Below are 20,245 nucleotides of genomic sequence, written 5' to 3' on the forward strand. Positions count from 1 at the left end.
ACTTCTACAACTATGTGAAAAATGTGTCAGTGGTCAAACACAGCCCTGGCTCTGTAAATGGGAAAACAAAGTTGCTCGATCACAACACTATTCAGTTGGTGCTTGTGCACAGGAAAGGAGTAGGTACGTCTGGTATAAATTAAGGTAATATCGCATGCCTTTGCACTAGACCAAGGTACTGGCTTGCTTAATGTTAAAATTATGAGTTAACTGCAAAGGACAAATGTCCTGATGGGCAATCATAATCTGTGCTGTGTACAAAAATTCAGATTCAAAACAAAGTTGCAAAACAGTATAAACAGGAGGCACTACTTGGAACTGACTGTGATAGAACACAACAGGTGTACATGTAGGCAAACGTCCTAAAAAAAGGGAATGGGTGCCTCTAAAACTAAAGGCGCATTGCTTCATTATGTACAAAAGTTAAAAGGGCTTTACTATTGTGTCTAAATGATACGCGTTGGTCCAGTTTTTTTAATATCTAGCTACGATAAAGGCTTTCAACCTTTTAAACTTCAAAGCAGTGTGCCTTGATTGTTGTGGATGGGAATCTATCCCCTTTCTTGTGGACACTGGAAAAATAGAAATACCTGGTTTGGGATATTTTGAAAATGCACAGTGTGGGTTCATTCGAAGCTTTCCAGGCATATGCTCAAAACAGCACACTGAGGCACTCGGGCATATGCAACCGGATGCATTCACATCTCATTTGCGCGTGTGTTACTTATCAGTGTCCTTGGTTTTAAAGTCCTCAGTTCTGCTGAATGTACACATGTTCTTAGTGTTGTCATCCAATAAATCCAAAGGGACATCTTGACTTAACTGATCTTGTTTTCAGTGTAAAATAGATTATTTGTAACTTGGCGCAAGAGATTTATCATTTATGTCTTCCAATTGTCTGTTAATGCCACAGGCAGTGAAAAGCTATGAGATATTGATAAGAAATGAAGCTAGCCCCACTGTTTGCTCAGGGCATGAAAGACACAGGAGTCATGAGATGGATGCTGTCAGATGTCCCTTTGTCACTGCTCAGCACTACCTCGAGCAGCAACGGCAAAACAAGCTGCAGGATTTATGCCACTGATAGATGCACCACCCATCAGCTCCTCCAGCATCTGCCTGTGAGAACAGAGATATTACTACCTATTTTTCAATGGAGGTCTTTCCTCACTATGAAACTCGCTGGTGGTTTTTTAGCAGACCAAATAACTGAATTCTTCATAAGTCTGTCTGCATTTTCCGTATCTTAAAAACCTGTCATGTAAAGATTTTCGCTAAATCAATTGTCATTAATGTAGTGGAACAGACATACTGCTGTCGATCTCTTTAACCCTCTATGCTGTGTTTGGATTGCACAATGAAGGTGCCTGTGTGATACAGAAATCCATCTTTTTTTGTATAGTTCTTTTGGCATTTCTGCTTTTTTTAAGTCAGAGACAGACAGGAAAAGTAGGGGAGAGGGGATGACATGCTGCAAAGGTTCTGGACTCAAACGCTTAACATGGAACTCATGTTTCTATAATTTGGGATAGTGCAGTCAGGTTAGGTTTAGGCAACAAAACTACACAAGATTGTGGTTGGTTATGTAATAGGGTTATGTAAGTACGTAGTTAACTTGTAAGAATAAGTCAATGTTGACCAACAGGACTTGCACAGCGGTCTCCTGGGTGAAAGGACTTTGTCGCTTTTTATACTATGTAATTTCACAGCGGCCCCATCAAGCAGTTGCGTTGAGTGTCTAATATTGCCGCGGATAGGTTTACATTGCAGTTAGTTTAAAGACTATCTCATACAGACACTAAAGGGCGCCTCGTGCATCAGTATCAGACGCTGAGGGGCCACTGACTAAGCTGCCGTATTTGACGGGTTGGGAGTAAGAACAGGTTGACATATTATATATAGGTCAATGGTTGACACTGGTGTTTTTAGTTATTGTGGTTGACTCCTCTGCACATGTTGAAGGTGGGTGGAGCTATGCTGGGAATTTAGTGAGGTCACCAGATCCCATGTAATGGTACGGTCATATAAGCCTTCAGTTCAATGAAATTTTCCGACTCAGCTTCAACAAAGGATGTGATGTCCAAATTACATAGAGGATAATAGGCTACATAAATATTGAGCAAAGCAATGTAAAGTGTAATATGGCTACCTTTAAGAGGTATTTGGTTCTGCCCTAATGCACCAAAGCTAACAGGAGAGTCAGGGAGATGTCAATCAAGCTCAGTGTATGCACACCCACACAATCCTGAGAAAAGATCTAATCAGACAAAATAATTCAAATCACCCGTGTCGGTCACCATGAGTGTGCAGGGCAGTAATAGGTAATAAGATTAATGATGGCTGAATTCCATTTCGCTGCTTTAGTTTCAAGGTCCTGTTATTTTTCATGCTGGCTCACTGTCACATTGAAATGGCTTACGGGGGGTGCCATGTAATTTCTCCGACGCTCCATTGTTCCGACCTCTCAATAACCGGAGGTCGGAACAATGGAGCGTTGGAGAAATGGGCAGTCCCCCTTACAGTGGACACTTGAACAGAGCCATCATTAATGTTATTGGAAGCATCTGTGCTTTTCCTACTACGACAAGTCAAAACAGACCTTTTTCACAGCAAACATTTTGAGATGTCATAGCGGAAAAACTCAAGTGTCTGCTGTAGAAATGCCTGGTCACAGCATAGCTCCGCCCAACTTCAACCTGAGCACAGGTCAATTCAGCCAAAACAATGAAATGAAATGAAAACAATTATGTGGTTTCACTGCCCTTGAAATGGTACACACTGTTGTAAAATGGTAGAAAGGTTAAAAAAAGGGTTACAAAAGTTTGTATACCCAAACATATAGGTAGGCTACTCTACTTTAATTTCATTTTATTTATTTTTTTTACATTATCTATTCTTGAGCACGAGGTAACATGCAGACGTTTTCTTCAACGGGTGGTAGGCTGCCTTGTTAAAAATCTCATAGGGTCACTTTAACATATACATTTGAAAAGTCCGCCAGTTAAGCAAGAGTACACGCAAACTATTTACATGTAAATGTTTTATAACAAAATGAGTTACCCATAATTTGAAATTTTTTTTTGTCATTTTCCTCAGGTTGTTAAATGACAAAATTAGATTAGGAGAGTCAGGCTCAGGAGTATGTCATGTGACACCTCTCCCACTTGTCTAAAATGGGAGGGTCGTTAGCTGATTAGGCTCACCTGGGCCATTAAGCTATAAAAGCTGGCCCCTGCGCTCTCTTCTTTCCTAGAGCTGACATCCACAGCAGTGTCAGCAAAAACTGTCCTGTCCTGTTAGTAGTGTCCTGTGACTCCCATGACTGTCCCTGGACAGTCAGACACTGTCCTGTACACTGTCCTGTGACACCCAGGCACTGTCCTGTGACTCCCATGACTGTCCTGGCTGGGACATTCATGGGAGTCGCATGACAGTGTACAGGACACTACTAACAGGACAGGACAGTTTTTGCTGACACTGCTGCTGCATCCACATCCAGTTTGGATTCAAACCCAGGCTACTGGCAAGGACACATGGGGCCTACATGGGTCGCATGCTCAACCAGGTGAGCTAGAGGCTCAGTTAAAAACAGCTTGAATCATTTATATTTTAGTAATATTGAAGGATGACCTTGAGTTAGTTCTTACCTAAAATACATATAGAAAGTTCTGAGAATGAGCTGTATTTTGTGACCAGAACTTTTTGTTTTCAACAACTGCAACCTTCACCCCCTTTCTGTCGATTGATTTGCTGTTTGCTGTTTGTCTCCTCCGCCACTCTGACTTACTAACTGCCCTTTTTCAAGGTCCGCCCATCCTGTCACCCAGCAGAGCTATCTGAAAGACTTCATGTTGAGCAATGACTGAAGTCTCAAATTAGACTGGACTGCACCGAGCCTTGGCTTGTGTGTGTGTGTGTGTGTGTGTGTGTGTGTGTGTCCACTGATAGTTAATTCTCCTGCTCCTCTCTGTTTGTGTCTCTCTCTCATACACACTAATGATGTTCAAATGTCTGCAGGAAGGTTAAAATGGCAGAGTGAGTATGCAGGGGGAGTGGGAGCGCCGTCTCGTGGTGATTAGCCAGGGCACTTCCAGAGCTGGATTTATGGCACGCAGCTGTTGAGTGGCTGACAAACGTGTCAGGGGCTCAAGCACTGCTGCTTCTCAAGCTGCTCGTACTACCAGCTCGAGCTCCGCTTACTGTTGCGTAGGAAAGAGGACTGCCGTGCCTGAACACACAACGGGTGAGTACTCTGCCTTTTCTTTTACAAATACTCAAATATGGCATTATCTTTCTTTAGTAACTTCCTCTTAAGGTAATGTTTTAATAATGGCAACCTTTGACCTAATGCACAATTTCTTCAAATGTTTAAATGTTTTTTTCTGTGTGTCTTGCGTTGTGCTGTGATAGTCCTAAACAGAAGTAGTTTGCGATTTGGAAAAAGTGTTTTAGGTTGCCAGCTGTCTGTAGTTTTACCATACATGGCCATCAGTATTAGAACACAAAAATACCTTTAGTGAAAGAGCACCTCACTAATGTGTATATACTCCAGTGTCTTATTATTTTCCATTAGTTATACCTAGGATATGGCATGTGTGTGTGTGTGTCCTGTGCTGCTTTTTTAAATTTAGTTCACAATGCTGTGTCCTATTTTTAGAAGTTAAGGCATCACAGCAGAATGGAGACATGACGCCGGCTACTCACTAGACACAGACAGAAACTTCAGCCCTGTGCTCAGCTTTTGATCACTCCACACGCGGAGCTCCTCCTTGAATATTCCTCTGTGAAAACCCTCCAGCTAAACAGTGTGTGCTTTCCTAACTCACTGACACTTTTGGCATTCGGTCAGGTCAAGCCTCAGCTCAGAAGGAAGCCTGGATTCTCAATTACAGCTGGACCCTGTGGATTTTAGGCAAGCCTTTAGCCTGTCCGGCCCGGCCCTTACTCTCATCCAGAGGTCAGAGAGGTACAGAGCCAGGCAAGGAGCACCACTTGTTTAAGGTTAATTGAGAGAAAAGTGCTCCTCCTCTTTGGGAGCAGTGGAGGTATATACAGTGCTTTTGACACTTGAATATAGTTGTCTCACTTGTGGTCTAAGATCCATATTTGTTTTCAAGTTTTTTTAAGAATCTAATAAAAAAAAAGAAGCAGGTTTCTATCACCAGGAAGTTAAAAAAAGGCATGGACCTGATACATCTATTTTCTCTTGAAGGTCAGACTGTATTTCCGATCATAAAGTCCCATGAATTGAGCATTCCTGGCACTTGAGCAGCGAGACTGTTCAGGGAGTGTTTATTTGGGTTGCTATGGAAGGAGCAGTCTGTGGCTGAAGGGATGATGGTAACACTGAAACTGGAGCTGGAAGACGCCTTTAAAGATCCAGCTTTAAAGCTGCTTCCTCTTCCCACTGCTGCTGAAGTACAGAGGCCTTCTTAATGCCTTCATTTTAAAGTAATTAGACTGAGTTAGATCAAATTCATTAACAATATAATGAACAAATGCATTCCACCCTCACTGCTCATTGACCCAAAGTGCAAAGTTGGCTAATTAACATGTTACCACGCAAATGATCTGTGGTTGTTAATAGCTATGTGGTGTGGGGATTGAGTGAGTATTGAAATCGGTCAATTTAACAGACACTGATTAATCTTGGTCCTCCTTTGAGCCTCAATGGAGAACTCCCTGGGAAAGAAAACAAAAAATAAAACCCAACTGAATCCATGTTCGTGAAACTAGCCGGGCAATGCCATGTTGTAGATTACACGCTCACTATAAGTTGCTGTTACTCTCTGCTGCGTTACTGAGATTCAATTTGTCATCATGATTCATTCTCACAAGTACAAATAATAAATATAAATGAGGTGAGATGCAAGAGGAAAAAAAATGATCATTACACATAACTTACCACTTAACCTTCGACCTCCTCTACCATATGGAAATATCACATTTGTTCCTCCTTTTTACAGGCAAGATTCATTTGTTTGGTTGTGAAATAAAAGCTAGTCATCACAGCTGGGCTTGCAGGCCATGTGACAGTCCGTGTGGAGAGGCGGGTTTTGTCATAGAAATCCTCTCAGCCTTTTATGCCAACACATCTCCCTGTGTTTACTGCAAACAGCAACAAACGAGCTGTGGTGACTATGGGCCTTTATTATCAGCTCTCTGAAACATCGCCGTGTCCGACCCCAGCAGCGAGCACGTTTGCTTTTATTCATCATCCATGCTGTGAGGGCGGCATATTTACTTCATTATTTACAGAATTAGAGTAAGATAAGATAAGAATAAGATTTGAGGTTGTTTTATACAGCATGTGACTGTATGCAGAATCTGTCAGCCCTTTTCTGCTTGTTTCACAGCGTGATAATGTCCCAAGCTGAACATCTGTTAATGTCAAAGAAGAATTACTTTTTGGTATGGAATTGTGGCTCCCTTAACATGATGGAAAACGCCTTTACTGTAGCAGTAAGATGCAACATCTGTCCTGTATATAAATCAATCTGGCTACTGGAGTCGCTGTGAGGTTCAGTAAACACTGCTGTTTAGACAAACTAGATACATCTTTGTTCAGATAAATTTCCTAAAAAGTTCAGATGTGGTGGCTCTAAAATGAAGATTTGGAGCAGTTTAGAAAGCTGCAGTCTCTCTTTGTTTCTGCCTGTTCTGGGTTTCTGTTTTATTGACTCAATAATCTGCAACCCACAGCATTTTCTTCAGGCCTTGTTCTCGGTGAAAGCAGCTTTCTCTGTGTCTGGTTATTAATGCAGATTATTCGATTGAGTGACACCGCTCCTCTCTCTGCAGCCCTGTGAGGCTGTGCGGTCCTTGGCTCCACTGTGCTCAAACACACACTTCCCGCATTGTTGTGAAATCTGTCCCTGAGGTTCCCTGTTGTCACATTGTCAGATGGTCCAAATGTGCTGACTGGGGGGTTCGCTCGCAGGTTCTGCAGTCCTGCAGTTGGAGCTCTGCTTGCCCTCACATGAGCTGAATACAGAAAACTACTATTCGTGTCATACCTTCTAATACTTGCTGCGGTTTGAAATATGCTGAAATTCATCTCACTCACTGATAGCCTGCTGCTGTGTAGCCAGTACCCCGTCTGCTCTGTAAGAAGTGGTATTTTCCTTTGCCTTTTGACTTTTTGAAAAGCTGCTGGAAAATTGCCTTCTGGCTCAGCTCTCTTTTCGTCACAACGGTGCGATAGATTGAATGTAATACCGCACCCGCTGCGACGATTCTCCGACCAATCTCCCGCTCCATTGTCCGCTCACTCCCGAACAAAACCCCAAGGTACTTGAACTCCTTCACTTGGGGTAAGGACTCATTCCCTACCTGGAGAAGGCATTCCATCGGTTTCCTGCTGAGAACCATGGCCTCAGATTTAGAGGTGCTGATCCTCATCCTAGCCGCTTCACACTCAGCTGCGAACCGATCCAGTGAGTGCTGAAGGTCACAGGCCGATGATGCCATCAGGACCACGTCATCTGCAAAGAGCAGCGATGAGATCCCCAGCCCACCGAACTGCAACCCCTCCCCACCCCGACTACGCCTTGATATCCTGTACATTAAATATTACAAACAGGATTGGTGACAAAGCGCAGCCCTGGTGGAGGCCAACCCTCACCTGAAACGAGTCAGACTTACTGCAGAGAACCCGAACACAGCTCTCACTTTGGTCGTACAGGGATTGGATGGCCCTGAGAAGAGACCCCCTCACCCCATACTCCCGCAGCACCTCCCACAGTATCTCCCGGGGGATCCGGGACCCGGTCATACGCCTTCTCCAGATCCACAAAACACATGTAGACTGGTTGGGCATACTCCCAGGCTCCCTCCAGGATCCGTGCGAGAGTAAAGAGCTGGTCCGTTGTTCCACGACCAGGACGGAATCCGCATTGTTCCTCTTCAACCCGAGGTTTGACTATCGGCCGAACCCTCCTTTCCAGCACCTTGGAGTAGACTTTACCAGGGAGGCTGAGAAGTGTGATACCCCTGTAATTGGCACACTCCCTCTGGTCCCCCTTTTTAAAAAGGGGAACCACCACCCCAGTCTGCCACTCCTTTGGCACTGTCCCAGACTTCCACGCAATGTTGAAGAGGCGTGTCAACCAGGACAGACACTCCACACCCAGAGCCTTGAGCATTTCTGGACGGATCTCATCAATCCCCGGGGCTTTGCCACTGTGGAGTTGTTTGACTACATCAGTGACTTCCGCCTGGGAAATTGACAACAATCCCCCATCATCCTCCAGCTCTCCCTCTAACATAGAGGGCGTATTAGTCAGATTCAGGAGTTCCTCAAAGTGCTCCTTCCACCGCCCTATTACCTCCTCAGTTGAGGTCAACAGTGTCCCCTCCTTACTGTACAGCGGGTTGGCCGCTTTCCCCTCCTGAGGTGGCGAACAGTTTTCCAGAAGCACTTTGGTGCGAACCGAAGTCCTTCTCCGTGTCTTCTCCAAACTTCTCCCACACCCGCTGCTTTGCCTCTTTCATGGCAGAGGCTGCAGCCCTTCGGGCCCTTCGGTACCCTGCAACTGCCTCCGAAGTCCTCTGGGATAACATATCCCGGGAAAGACTCCTTCTTCAGTCGGACGGCTTCCCTGACCACCGGTGTCCACCATGGTGTTCGTGGGTTACCGCCCCTTGAGGCACTTAAGACCCTAAGACCACAGCTCCTCGCCGCAGCTTCAGCAATGGAAACTTTTAACATTGTCCACTCGGATTCAATGACCCCGGCCTCCACAGGGATGCACGAAAAGCTCCGCAGAAGGTGTGAGTTGAAAGTCTGTCGGACAGGGGCCTCCTCCAGACGTTCCCAATTTACCCGCACTACCCGTTTGGGCTTACCAGGTCTGTCCAGAGTCTTCCCCCACCCCCTGACCCAACTCACCACCAGATGGTGATCGGTTGACAGCTCCGCCCCTCTCTTCACCCGAGTGTCCAAAACATACGGCCTCAGATCAGATGAAACGATTATAAAATCGATCATTGACCGTTGGCCTAGGGTGCTCTGGTACCAAGTACACTTATGAGCATCCCTATGTTCGAACATGGTGTTTGTTATAGATAATCCATGACTAGCACAGAAGTCCAACAACAAACAACCACTCTGGTTTAGATCAGGGAGGCCGTTCCTCCCAATCACGCCTCTCCATGTGTCTCCATCATTGCCCACGTGCGCGTTAAAGTCCCCCAGCAGAACAATGGAGTCCCCCACTGGAGCCCCATGCAGGACTCCACTCAAGGTCTCCAAGAAGGCCGAATACTCCGAACTCCTGTTTGGTGCATATGCACAAACAACAGTCAGAGTTCCCCCACCACCCGCAGGCGTAGGGAGGCAACCCTCTTGTCCACCGGGGTAAACTCCAACGTAGCGGCGCTCAGCCGGGGGCTTGTGAGTATCCCCACACCCGCCCGGTGCCTCACACCCTGGGCAACTCCAGAGAAGTAAAGAGTCCAACCCCTATCCAGGAGTATGGTTCCAGAACCGAGACTGTGCGTAGAGGTAAGCCCCACCAGATCTAACCGGTAGCGCTCCACCTCCCGCACCAGTTCCGGCTCCTTCCCCCACAGAGAGGAGCCCCCCAGAGCCAGCGTCTGCTGCCCGGGTCTGGTCCGTCGAGGCCCCTGACCTTCACTGCCCCCCGTGTGGCAGCGCACCCGACCCCAGCGGTTCCTCCCACAGGTGGTGGGCCCATGGGCTGGAGAGATGGGGGCCACGTAGCTTTTTCGGGCTATGCCCGACCGGGCTCCATGGCAAACCCGGCCACCAGACTCTCGCTGAAGAGCCCGCCATCCTGGCCTGGCTCCAGACGGGGGCCCCGGGCTTCCTCCGGTCAGGGTCACTTCACCTCTTCCTCGTTGTTTCATAGGGTTTTTGAACCATTCTTTGTCTGGCCCCTCACCTGAGACCACTTTGCCTTGGGAGACCCTACCAGGAGCACAAAGCTCCAGACAACACAGCCCTCAGGTTCATAGAGACAAACCTCTCCACCACGATAAGGTGATGGTTCCCGGAGAGGAGAGATTTTACTTTCAGCTAATATTCTTAGTTTTCCGGCGTCACGTTACTTTTTTGCTTCACTCTCAGCGCTCTCCTAATGTAATTTTGACCACAGCAGCTCTAAAAACTCACTGTACGCTACCTGCTCAGCGCCTAACGGCAGACACACAGTTAGCGACTAGCTGGCGAACATGGTGCAGCATTTAGAAACTTATGAGCCAGATATTTCCCTCAGGAGTTAGTGGAGACCAAAAACAGAGCTCAATATTGGAAATGCGAATCCAAATAAATGCTAATGTTCTGTAATGGCCGGATGTGTAAATAAGCAACTGTTTGCACATCCAGTGTGACATATTAATAGTTACTGTCCATGGCCTGTTTTATCTGACCCCCGACAAACTACACTGACTCTGTGGCATGTCATGTCCAATCTGGCTGAACAGCACGAAAGAGCAATACGCCTGTGTGTGTTTGTTTTTTTAATATCAGTCTCTGTTACTTGCCCCTGTACCTGCCTACGTGTGATGTGCCCAGCCAGCAGATGGTGCGGGAGCAATATGTCACCACCACCCAGGGCAGCAGCTCGCCCAGGCCGGTGCCCGACCATGTCTACAAGATCGGCATCTATGGCTGGAGGAAGCGCTGCCTCTACCTGTTTGTCCTGCTGCTCATCATCATCCTGGTGGTCAACTTCGCCCTCACCATCTGGATCCTCAGGGTGATGTGGTTCAACACAGTAAGCACAACTACCCTTGGCAGTTTGTATTTTCAGCTGGGATAGTTTTTTCTCCTTTCTCCCCCCCTCTCCTTTCTTTCTTTCTTCCATGCTTCACTTTGTATCTTCAGTGTTATGGCAGTGATCAGTGTCACTTCCTAATATTATTTTTAAGTTTTGATTGTGTATTCATCACATTAACCCAGTGACCCTTGATGATTAATAGTAGGAGCAGTAATATTATCTATTGCTAACTGATACTTGACTGTCTAAACGGGATAGTTTGGGGCTTCTTATTTCATGGAGACTTGTCAGCTTTCTTTCATTCAACTCCAGATGGCAACAGTAGATTTATGCAGAAGCCAAAGAAGGGAAGCAGCTCACACACACACACACACACACACACACACACACACACACACACACACGTCGTAAAGTATCTAAACAGCTATATCAACCGGCTGGTTTTGTCCTACAGGGAACATTGCTACTTGTGTTTCACACTTGGAAAGCTATGAAGTGGTTGGATGACATCAAAATCTAAATTCCTAGCCTGCCATATTTTGAATTCTTACCTTAAATATAATGCTGTTCATCTACAGTTAAATATTCTGCTTTGCTTTCACATTGTGATTTCCCTGATAAACCTGCTTTCCTGCATCTTTACCCGAATACATGTGTCTTCGTTTTGTTTATAGGAAGGGATGGGACTCCTACAAGTGAACTCAGATGGGGTCATGCTGGAGGAGGGCGAGTCAGAGTTTCTATTCCCCGTCTATGCTCAGGAGATCCACTCCAGAGAAGTAACATAATCAGGAACACACACTTTTCTTTCTCTTCCTCCCACATTCTTCTTTACTCTGCTATCCCTCTTTCCCCCCCTGTCTACCTTCTGTTTTTCTTCCTCTTCTATCTTCTTCTAAGCTCATCCTCATACTTCTGTTTGCTCAGTTGTGACTGACAGCTTGGCCATTATTGCGCCTCATTGTTTACCAAACTTAAACTTGATTGTGAGTTGGATCCATGCAGAGTACATTCTGAGCAGTTTTTGTGCAGCTGTAGTGAGTGAATTGCATATTTCTGACTGTACTTTTTTTGGGAGATTTGTCAGAATAAACTGGATTTGGCAGTCCCACACAGTGCACGTGGTGGGTGCAGCGAGCTCCCCATTAACCTCAGGGAAATGTGCGGTGGAAAGTAGTTTATGTCCCGCCTTCTATAGCAGCAGATGGGAACACTTTTCTGCAGTTGTTTACACGTTATGGCTTTTCTTGCTCATAGCAGCAATTTTTTTAGCATTCTTTCTTCTTTATGGTCCTCATTAAAAAGGTAATGTATTCCTCATTTATGGACGGACACTTTGTCTAATGTAATCTATGGATGTCTAATTGTGAGCCAGATCATGTATGTAAACAGGGCTTCCTTACAGCTGCAGAGGAACAGTGGTGATTTATTGCTAAAGCTGCTTCATTTAAACATTTCACAAACAGTTTAATTTTTCTGAGTGTTTGTCATGTCTCACTCAATCACTTGGGTTCATATCTTCTGCTAATATTTGTGTAAGGCACAATTAATAATGGGTGTATAAACTAACTAAAGGCTTTATTCTTGTTTAATAAATCACTTACTAATGCTTCATAGGCCGTTTATAAGCCATTAATAAGAACTCAACCTGGCAACTTAAAAGTTGTTCTATTATTGTTTTATTTATACATTTATTGACCATAATTTAAGCCATCATTATAAAAGTTTTATAAAGTGTTATAAGGTGGTACCAAACAATCTAGGAGTTTACAGCCACATTAGCAGCTCTGTGACACTGTTCTTGTTTACCATGTTCGCCATCTTAGTTGAGCTTGCTAGCATGCTATCATTTGCTAATTAGTATTTAAGTACAGCTACAAAGTGCGGCTCAGGCTGAATGTCATTAGCTTTGCAGGCATTTGGTCATAAACCAATCAGATCTAAGTTCATACAAGTTGTGTAAATCTTAAAAATATTCTTTCACATAATAAAGCTGAATTCCATTTTCTAATTTCTATGTTGCACATGTATATTGGCATGGTAAAAAGGCTTCTTCTTTCCCCAGGACTCATCACTTCTAGTGCAGTCATCGGAAAATGTTTTCCTTAATGCCCGTAATGAAAATGGTGATGTCACAGGGAGGATATCTGTTGGTAAGATCATGAAAGAGGAAGCATGTACACACAGAGACACACATTGAGCATAACAAAGTATCCCATTGATGTACGAGGGCAATAGTAAAGTCATTCATGCACTTGTCCTGCAGCGATTTCTCATCCAACATTAACAGTGACAAGAAGCTGTCTTTCCTTTTATAATCTCTTCGATTTCCATTTAAAATCCATTAAATGCAACATTCCTCTCTCTACCATTGCTTCTGGGTCGTTCTATATTACACAGAGGGCCCAAGGCCTGTGGAGGATCATATTTGTGCGTCTTTTATGGCTCACCAACGGCTGCGTTGGGGTGTTTTGTCATAATTAAAAGGCCAACAAATGACCCAACTAATTGCCGCGTTCCACAGTGCCGTTATGTGTTCTTGATCATTAAGCCGTAAAAAGCATAGCCTGCATCCTCTTGCCCCTTTGTGAATAAAAGTGCACTGCTTGTTAGAGAAGATTACATGCTGGTTCACAGTTGTAGGTGCTGAAGTGGGTTAAATCTGACTGATCTACCTGTTTTAGATTTGCCTCTCACAGGGCTGTTAACATTGATGTAGTGAAGGGTAAATTAAAATAACTTCAGATACGTTACCTGTCAGTTTGAGCAGTATTGTGGTTACACATTTTTAATCTACACATTTTTCGCATACACTTTTCAGAAGGTGGTTTACTCACTTTTGTGCCACTGCCTGTGAGGAGGTTGAGCATGAATGTGCCTCATTCTATTCTCTAAGCACTGCAGATTCAAAAAGTATAGCAGGAGGAGAAAGATTTGATTTTGATAGTTTTATTTCCATGTAATATTTCCAAACCCCTTCAGGTGTTCTTGATGTTGTTTTTGTTGTTGCAGGTCCAAAAGAGGCTCAGGGACATGCTCGAAATCTGCTCATTAACTCCCACAATGACAACATGCTGTTCACTGCAGATGGCGACCAGGCAATAATTGGACCAGACAAACTACGAGTCACAGGTATACCAACGGCTGCCACCTGCTGTTTCCTGGGAAATATTGCACACCTCTTGGCGAAAATGTTTTTTTTGTTGGGGGGGGGGAAGGTAATATTGACAACAGATGTGAACTCAACTGGAGCAATTTGGTTTGATGACAGATATCTATGCAACAACCAAGCACAAATAATCAGTGATGCCACGTAACGCGTTACTTGTAACGCGTTACTCTAATCTGACCACTTTTTTCAGTAACGAGTAATCTAACGCGTTACTATTTCCAAACCAGTAATCAGATTAAAGTTACTTATCCAAGTCACTGTGCATTACTATTTTTGTCATTTTCCTTAGTAAAAATATATATTTTTGCTTTCTTCTTGCGTCTTGGGGAGTGAAGTCACATATGCGACAAATCACGTTTTCAGCATGTGGACAGCTTACCACGGGCCCGCATTACGACACAAACGTAACGACAATTGGAGGAGGAAGAGATAGGCGCTTTCTAACTGGAAATACAGTCACTATTTTGAGTTTGTGTCAGCTAAAGACGGCGATATTAAGGTTCGTTGTACACTCTGTGCTGGTGGCGACAAAGTGCTATCTAGCTACGAAAACACTACGTCAAATTTGAAGAAACATTTGGAGTCGCAGCACTGCAGTCAAACTTACAGAGCAAGTTCCACCAGGTGGCGCGAAGCAGAGAGCAGGAGGTCCCCCACCACCCAAACAACAAAAGCTGGACATCGGTGCAAAACCAGTAAGTGGGGGAGAGTTGAAGAAGTTGGTCGGGCAGTAGGCCTATGTTGTAGTGGAAATGCTGCCCTTAAACACGTTTGACTCGCTCTCTTTGTGCCATAATAAACCAGATCCTACTACTGGCAACGCCGAGCTGCCTCACAGTAAACCGGTTGTCATTTTTATGTTGAGGCTGTGGGGGTGTTGTCGACAGTTGCTGAATGTAACTAATAAAGTAACTTGTAATCTAACTTCGTTACTTTTAAAATCAAGTAATCTGTAAAGTAACTAAATTACTTTTATAATCAAGTAATCTGTAAAGTAACTAAATTACTTTTTTCAAAGTAACTGTGGCAACCCTGCAAATAATGCATTCATTTTCATAATCATTCATGTCATACAATTGAGTGCATGGATATCTATATGGTACTTCTTCATCTACAGTTTTGAGCCAACAAAAGAAATAGCACAGGTACCACACAATGTCATATTACACAACACAGGGTAGAAGGATAATGTATTACAGTCTGTGATCAGGCTGAGAGCATCCCCCATGAGCTTTTCTTCCCCTTACTGTCTCTTAGTGTCCAGTGTGTGGATTGGTTGTGTTGTGGTGGGTCACTAACCACACTCTGTGATGGCTGATTAATGTTGAAGGGAGTGTCTGCTGATAGCTTCATTATGCCCGAGGTAATTTGGATCCACAGAGAGCAGCCCTCTCTTTCTTCCAGTAGCCCTACTGTGAGACTGTACAGCGGCGCTTTGAGCTAAATGCTAATCTCAGCATGCTAACATGCGCACAATAACAATGCTAACACGCTGATGCAAATCAAGCATAGGGTTTACGATGTTGACCATCTTAGGTTCGCATGCTAACATTTGCTAATTAGCACAAAACACAAAGTATGGCTATTCAATAGTTGTTGATATTTCACTAAAAGACAAACATGTGTCTTGCGGGTATCAGCCTCTGGGGACCATAAATGTCTACAAAACTTGATGTCAATCTATGTAATAGTTGTTCAGTTATTTCAGTCCGGACCAAAGTGGTGGACCGACCATCAGTCCAACATCCCTGGAGCCATGCTGCTAGCGTGGCTAAAAGTGTAAATGTTGTGCTCAATTGCTGCAGATTCTCATAGCTCATTAGATGCTCATTTTAAGTAGTTGCAAATAATGTTTAGCCCATAGTTCAGTCTATTTTGACTGCTAGATGGCAGACAGGTGATGATTTGGAAATCACAGAAATCGTGTTTTCAGATCAGCACAGCTCTCAAGAGTGTTGTATTAAAAATATTACGCACACAATTATAGGATCAGTCTACATGTGTGTACATCAGACCCCCAGCCTGCAGTAGATTCTGTAACTCACCTTGATTCAACGAGCTGTTAGACTATGTGTCTCTTTCTCCATCAGGTCCTGAAGGAGCACTCTTCCAGCATTCAGTAGAGGTGCCCCTGCTGAAATCTGAACTTTTGAAAGACCTGAGGTGAGGATTTGATCCACCTTGTATGGGTCATATTACTGGATAATGCATGAAGACTAAAAGTCATGAGGAAGTATCAGAAAGATATTCAGAAGCTTCAGTTAATTTGAGTCCTTGTAGTAAACAAATTGTGCATGACATTCACTGGAGAAAAACACAATCTTAAGGTTTAACGGCACACTTTAGCCTGAAATTTCAACATGTCATATACTGAGGTACATACTATGTAAAAAAAAAGAAAAAAAAAAAAAAAAAAAAAAAGTAAAGATGTGATTTTTAAAGCTTTATATAAGTAGTGTTTAATAAAAAAAAAAAATTAAAAGCAGATAAACAATATGGATGGAAGCTGCACTTATAATACCAAGCTGTTTTGCACTAGGTTGGAGTCTCCTACTCGCTCTCTCACTATGGACGCACCAAAAGGAGTTCATCTCAAAGCGCTGGCAGGCAACATTGAAGCTGCTTCCAACATGGATGTTATTCTGCAGTCTAGTATAGGCCTGGTAAGAAAAACATTATTCGCTTCCTAAAGTCTTCTACACACCAACTTCAGGTCTGTTTTTTTCTTTCGATTACCAAGGGAATATATACAGTATTCGTGCTTCTATAATATCTCGGTCAAACCTCGGTGAATTTCATTCAAGTGAACCTCACTCAAGTGCAGTTTAACAGTAGCTCTGCTTTTCCCATTTACTGGATGGATATTGTCCTTATATATCACCCTGAGAGAGCTCATTAGACCCATTCTACTTTAGTTCCACATTTCTACTTTAGTTTGCTGTAAAAATGCAAAGTGCTTGGAAAGGTAAGGCACTGACAGTGAGAACTTTTTATAATCATACTGGACTATACTGTATCTTTGGCCTTCCAGCAGAGTTAAAGTGATTGTTCGGAGTAATTTCACCCTAGGGTCCTTTGCACCATGACCTCGAGCCAAACACCCCCCCAGAAGCTTTTTTCACCTGGGTCTAACATTGGGAGAGTTAGCGTAGAGTAGCGTTAGCCGCTGAATAGCTTAGCGCAGAGGCTAATGGATCCGAAGTGTCTCTTAACATTACCCCACTAATAATGCCCGAAATGATACCAAAGGTCTACACTAGTACATATAGGTTATGCACTCATAAAACGATGGATTGTAAAGTTTGTAAGTACACCAGAAGGTTATGTAAATAACACTTGCCTGCTGGCTTCTGCTCTCTGCTGTTGTTGTTGCTGCTGTAAGACGAGTGCTTAGGGACATCTACAAATTACAACACCGAAAAGAGATGCAACAAAAATATTTTTTAATTTAACTTATTTTTTAAAGTAAGTGCTGTAGTATAACTATCAGGAGACAAGTAATAATTGAGGTAAGTTTGGAGACATTACCTTATTTAATCATTAAATTAATAAATATTTTTGTTGCATCTCTTTTCGATGTGTGTAATTTGTAGATGTCCCTAAGCACTCTTTACCCCCGGTAGTAACAGCAGCAGCAGCGCAGAAAGCAGAAGCCAGCAGGCAAGTGTTATTTACATAAACTTCTGGTATACTTACAAATTTTACAATCCATCGTTGTGAGCGTAGAGCATAACCTATTTGTACTACTGTAGACGTTTGGTATCATTTCGGCATTTTTGTGGGTAATGTTAAGTACACTTCGAATCACAATAGCCTCTGTGCTAAGCTATTCAGCGCATAATGCTTCACCTTAACGCCACGCTCAATGTTCGACCCAGGTGAAAAAAGCTTCTGGGGGGGTGTTTGGCTCGAGATCATGGTGCAAAGGACCCTAGGGTGAAATTACTCCGAACCATCACTTTAATCTTTATTTGTGAACACAGGGAGCTTTCTTTTTAAAAGCCCAAAAAGAGCAAGACCCTCGTCTGTAAGCTGTAATGAGTTCATTGTCTTTTTAACTTACAAAACAGTTGTTTGGGCTCTGTAGGTCTGTTGTGGTGTAGTGGTTTGCAGTTTCCATGTTATTGTTTAGAGTGAGTTTTGATGACTGATTGTGGCTGAATCAGGGCTGGGAAATTGTTGTGGTGCAGCTAACTGGCTGACTAAAGCATTTGTATCACGGACACTGATTTGACATTTTTTGAATGCATTCTCAGTAAAGCGGCACATTTATATGACAAATAGTTGCAGGGTGTAACACACGCTCATCTCTTCTCTTGCTGTAGGGAAGAAAACTGGGTATTTATCTGCACTGAACTTGTCCTGGATAATAACAAGTTATTTCAATGCTCACATTCTCTGTTTTCAATATTTTTTTGTGCCACAGGAATGTGGACTTTGTATCACATTCTCTTTATTATATATTCCTTATGAATCAGTGCTTTGGTTAGGCACTCACTGGACATCCTTCTATCTCCCAGCATACTGTTTCATTATGTGTGTATTATATGCACCCGCCTTAAATGGAAAGAATGAAACAGATTGATATTTCCTTGTTGATGCAGTGCAACTCTGTGGTCTCTCCTTGTATTGTCCTTGCTCTCTACTGTCTGCTGTGCAGCTGGTGCTGGATGCTGAGACGGTGCGCATGCCGAGTCTGCCCCTGAGCGAAGGAGGGGTTTCTGGAAATGCTCAGGGTCTCTACGAGGTCTGCGTCTGTCCCAGCGGCAAGCTCTTCCTGTCCAAGGCTGGGGTCACCTCCACTTGCAGCGAGAATCAGGAGTGCTAGAAAGACTCTGACAAGGTAATCGATTTTCCATCTCTCAGTAGATGCATCTTCTGGGAGGCAACAAGCACAACTGTTTACATCTGGTCTGATCCCACTGGCACATCGAGGCCTGTACAAATTCAAATGCCTGCTGGCATACATGTTGGAGATGTCAAGAAATGCATCCTTTTAGCTGCATTATGACCTTCTAACCATTCAGCTGAAACAAATTGGCACTCAGTTCCAAATGTATCTGCATCAGAACTTTGTGGAAGATTTTTTACATGGACAGTATAGTATCATGGCTGGGCACTGAGGAGCTGGTAACAGCTTACATTCTATGCAATATTATCTTGTGGTGCAATAATTAAATTGACACATATCAAGGGCTTAGAATAATCTTAAAATAAATCTCTCATATGGGGACAGAATGTCATTAAAATATTTATTTTGGTTTAAGTTTGCCCTTCTGGCTCCAAGCCCTTGGTATGTAGTTTTTTATGTTTTAGCATATTATTATAATTTTTATTAGCAAATATTTTGTCATTGTCATAGTCACTTCAGAGATTCACGATGGATTTTGTATCCTTTTCTTTGTTAACTTAAATTCAAATAGCACTAGAACACTAGACAACAGACTTGTTTCTTGTTTTGTTCCAACTCCTTTTATAGGGTTGAGCTTAAAATGCCATGTGCTTATGGTACCATAAAGTGTTACTTATATGGTATCACGTGTGTAATTGTGTTTTCATTTAGTTTATAATATTATAAGCATTCAATTATACATTAGCTACAAGACAGACAGTTTTTCTTGCAAGTAAACTGGTCTGTGTTTATACAGCCAAGGGTCTATGACCACGGAAACATGGAAGCAAAAACAAAACATTTCTAATAAAGGTAATTTTGGGTAGTTTATGATTCTTAGTGTGAACGTTTTGCCTTTTGGGCCAAATATGCCTTTATTTTATCATTTTTACACAATATGCATGACCGGTAATAATCAACATTTGCGTCTGTTGTAAGATTAAGATTCTCAGTTCACTAAGTCAAAAAGGGCAATATTTTGTAGTCATGGTTACATTGAGTTTAGCATCAATTTTTCAGAAATACTGTTTTTAGCATAAGTAATATCTCATGGCGTTATCAGTATTGATAAGTTGATTGCAATTTCTCACATATGTTCTGGCATATTTTGATAAAGTGTGTAATGTGTATTTATTTTTTTGTATGTTGAATAAACTTTGTGCTATTCTTCTATGATAAGACTGGTCTCGTGTTTTCTAATCCAATCTTATGAAGATAAAGGCACCAAGGGACTGGCAGTCTATTAATGGGTTATATAATTTTGTAACTCTTTTAAAACTGTTATGTTCTGCTGTGCACTAAAGCTATTATGTGGAGATGACAGTTTTAATCATTCCCTAACCATGTTTATTGGCTCTCTGATGCACTCTAGTGGAAAAGCTCTACAGTACCACCAGGATGCACAAAACAGTCAGTCTAACCATCAGCACAAACCCCCCA

The 20,245-nt window shown here is 43.1% G+C and overlaps 1 protein-coding gene across 3 annotated transcripts; it reads left to right on the forward strand.

Moving 5' to 3' along the window:
* Positions 1 to 3,316: 3,316 nt before the first annotated feature.
* sgcg (sarcoglycan, gamma) lies at positions 3,317 to 19,984 on the forward strand. 3 transcript variants are annotated; one of them, XM_039787134.1, is made up of 9 exons: positions 3,317 to 3,565; positions 4,018 to 4,243; positions 10,538 to 10,739; positions 11,417 to 11,521; positions 12,808 to 12,895; positions 13,755 to 13,874; positions 16,005 to 16,077; positions 16,454 to 16,577; positions 18,575 to 19,984. In XM_039787134.1, the coding sequence occupies exons 3-9, from the start codon at positions 10,545 to 10,547 to the stop codon at positions 18,740 to 18,742; spliced, it is 873 nt and encodes a 290-aa protein (XP_039643068.1). In that variant the 5' UTR covers positions 3,317 to 3,565; positions 4,018 to 4,243; positions 10,538 to 10,544; the 3' UTR covers positions 18,743 to 19,984. The 3 variants fall into 3 exon arrangements, with proteins under 3 accessions (XP_039643068.1, XP_039643069.1, XP_039643070.1); XM_039787135.1 differs by lacking the exon at positions 3,317 to 3,565 and having other exon boundaries at positions 3,910 to 4,243; XM_039787136.1 differs by lacking the exons at positions 3,317 to 3,565; positions 4,018 to 4,243 and having other exon boundaries at positions 10,514 to 10,739.
* The last annotated feature ends 261 nt before the right edge of the window (positions 19,985 to 20,245 follow it).

Source organism: Perca fluviatilis, chromosome 2 (assembly GCF_010015445.1).
Source record: "Perca fluviatilis chromosome 2, GENO_Pfluv_1.0, whole genome shotgun sequence".
NCBI lineage: Eukaryota > Metazoa > Chordata > Actinopteri > Perciformes > Percidae > Perca > Perca fluviatilis.

Bases quoted from the DNA above. Each gene is read 5' to 3' on its own strand.
- sgcg (XM_039787134.1), top strand. From the start codon at position 10,545: ATGGTGCGGGAGCAATATGTCACCACCACCCAGGGCAGCAGCTCGCCC. The intron at 16,078-16,453 runs GTGAGGATTTGA...GTTTTGCACTAG, and splicing joins GAACTTTTGAAAGACCTGAG to GTTGGAGTCTCCTACTCGCT. The intron at 16,578-18,574 runs GTAAGAAAAACA...TCTGCTGTGCAG, and splicing joins TGCAGTCTAGTATAGGCCTG to CTGGTGCTGGATGCTGAGAC.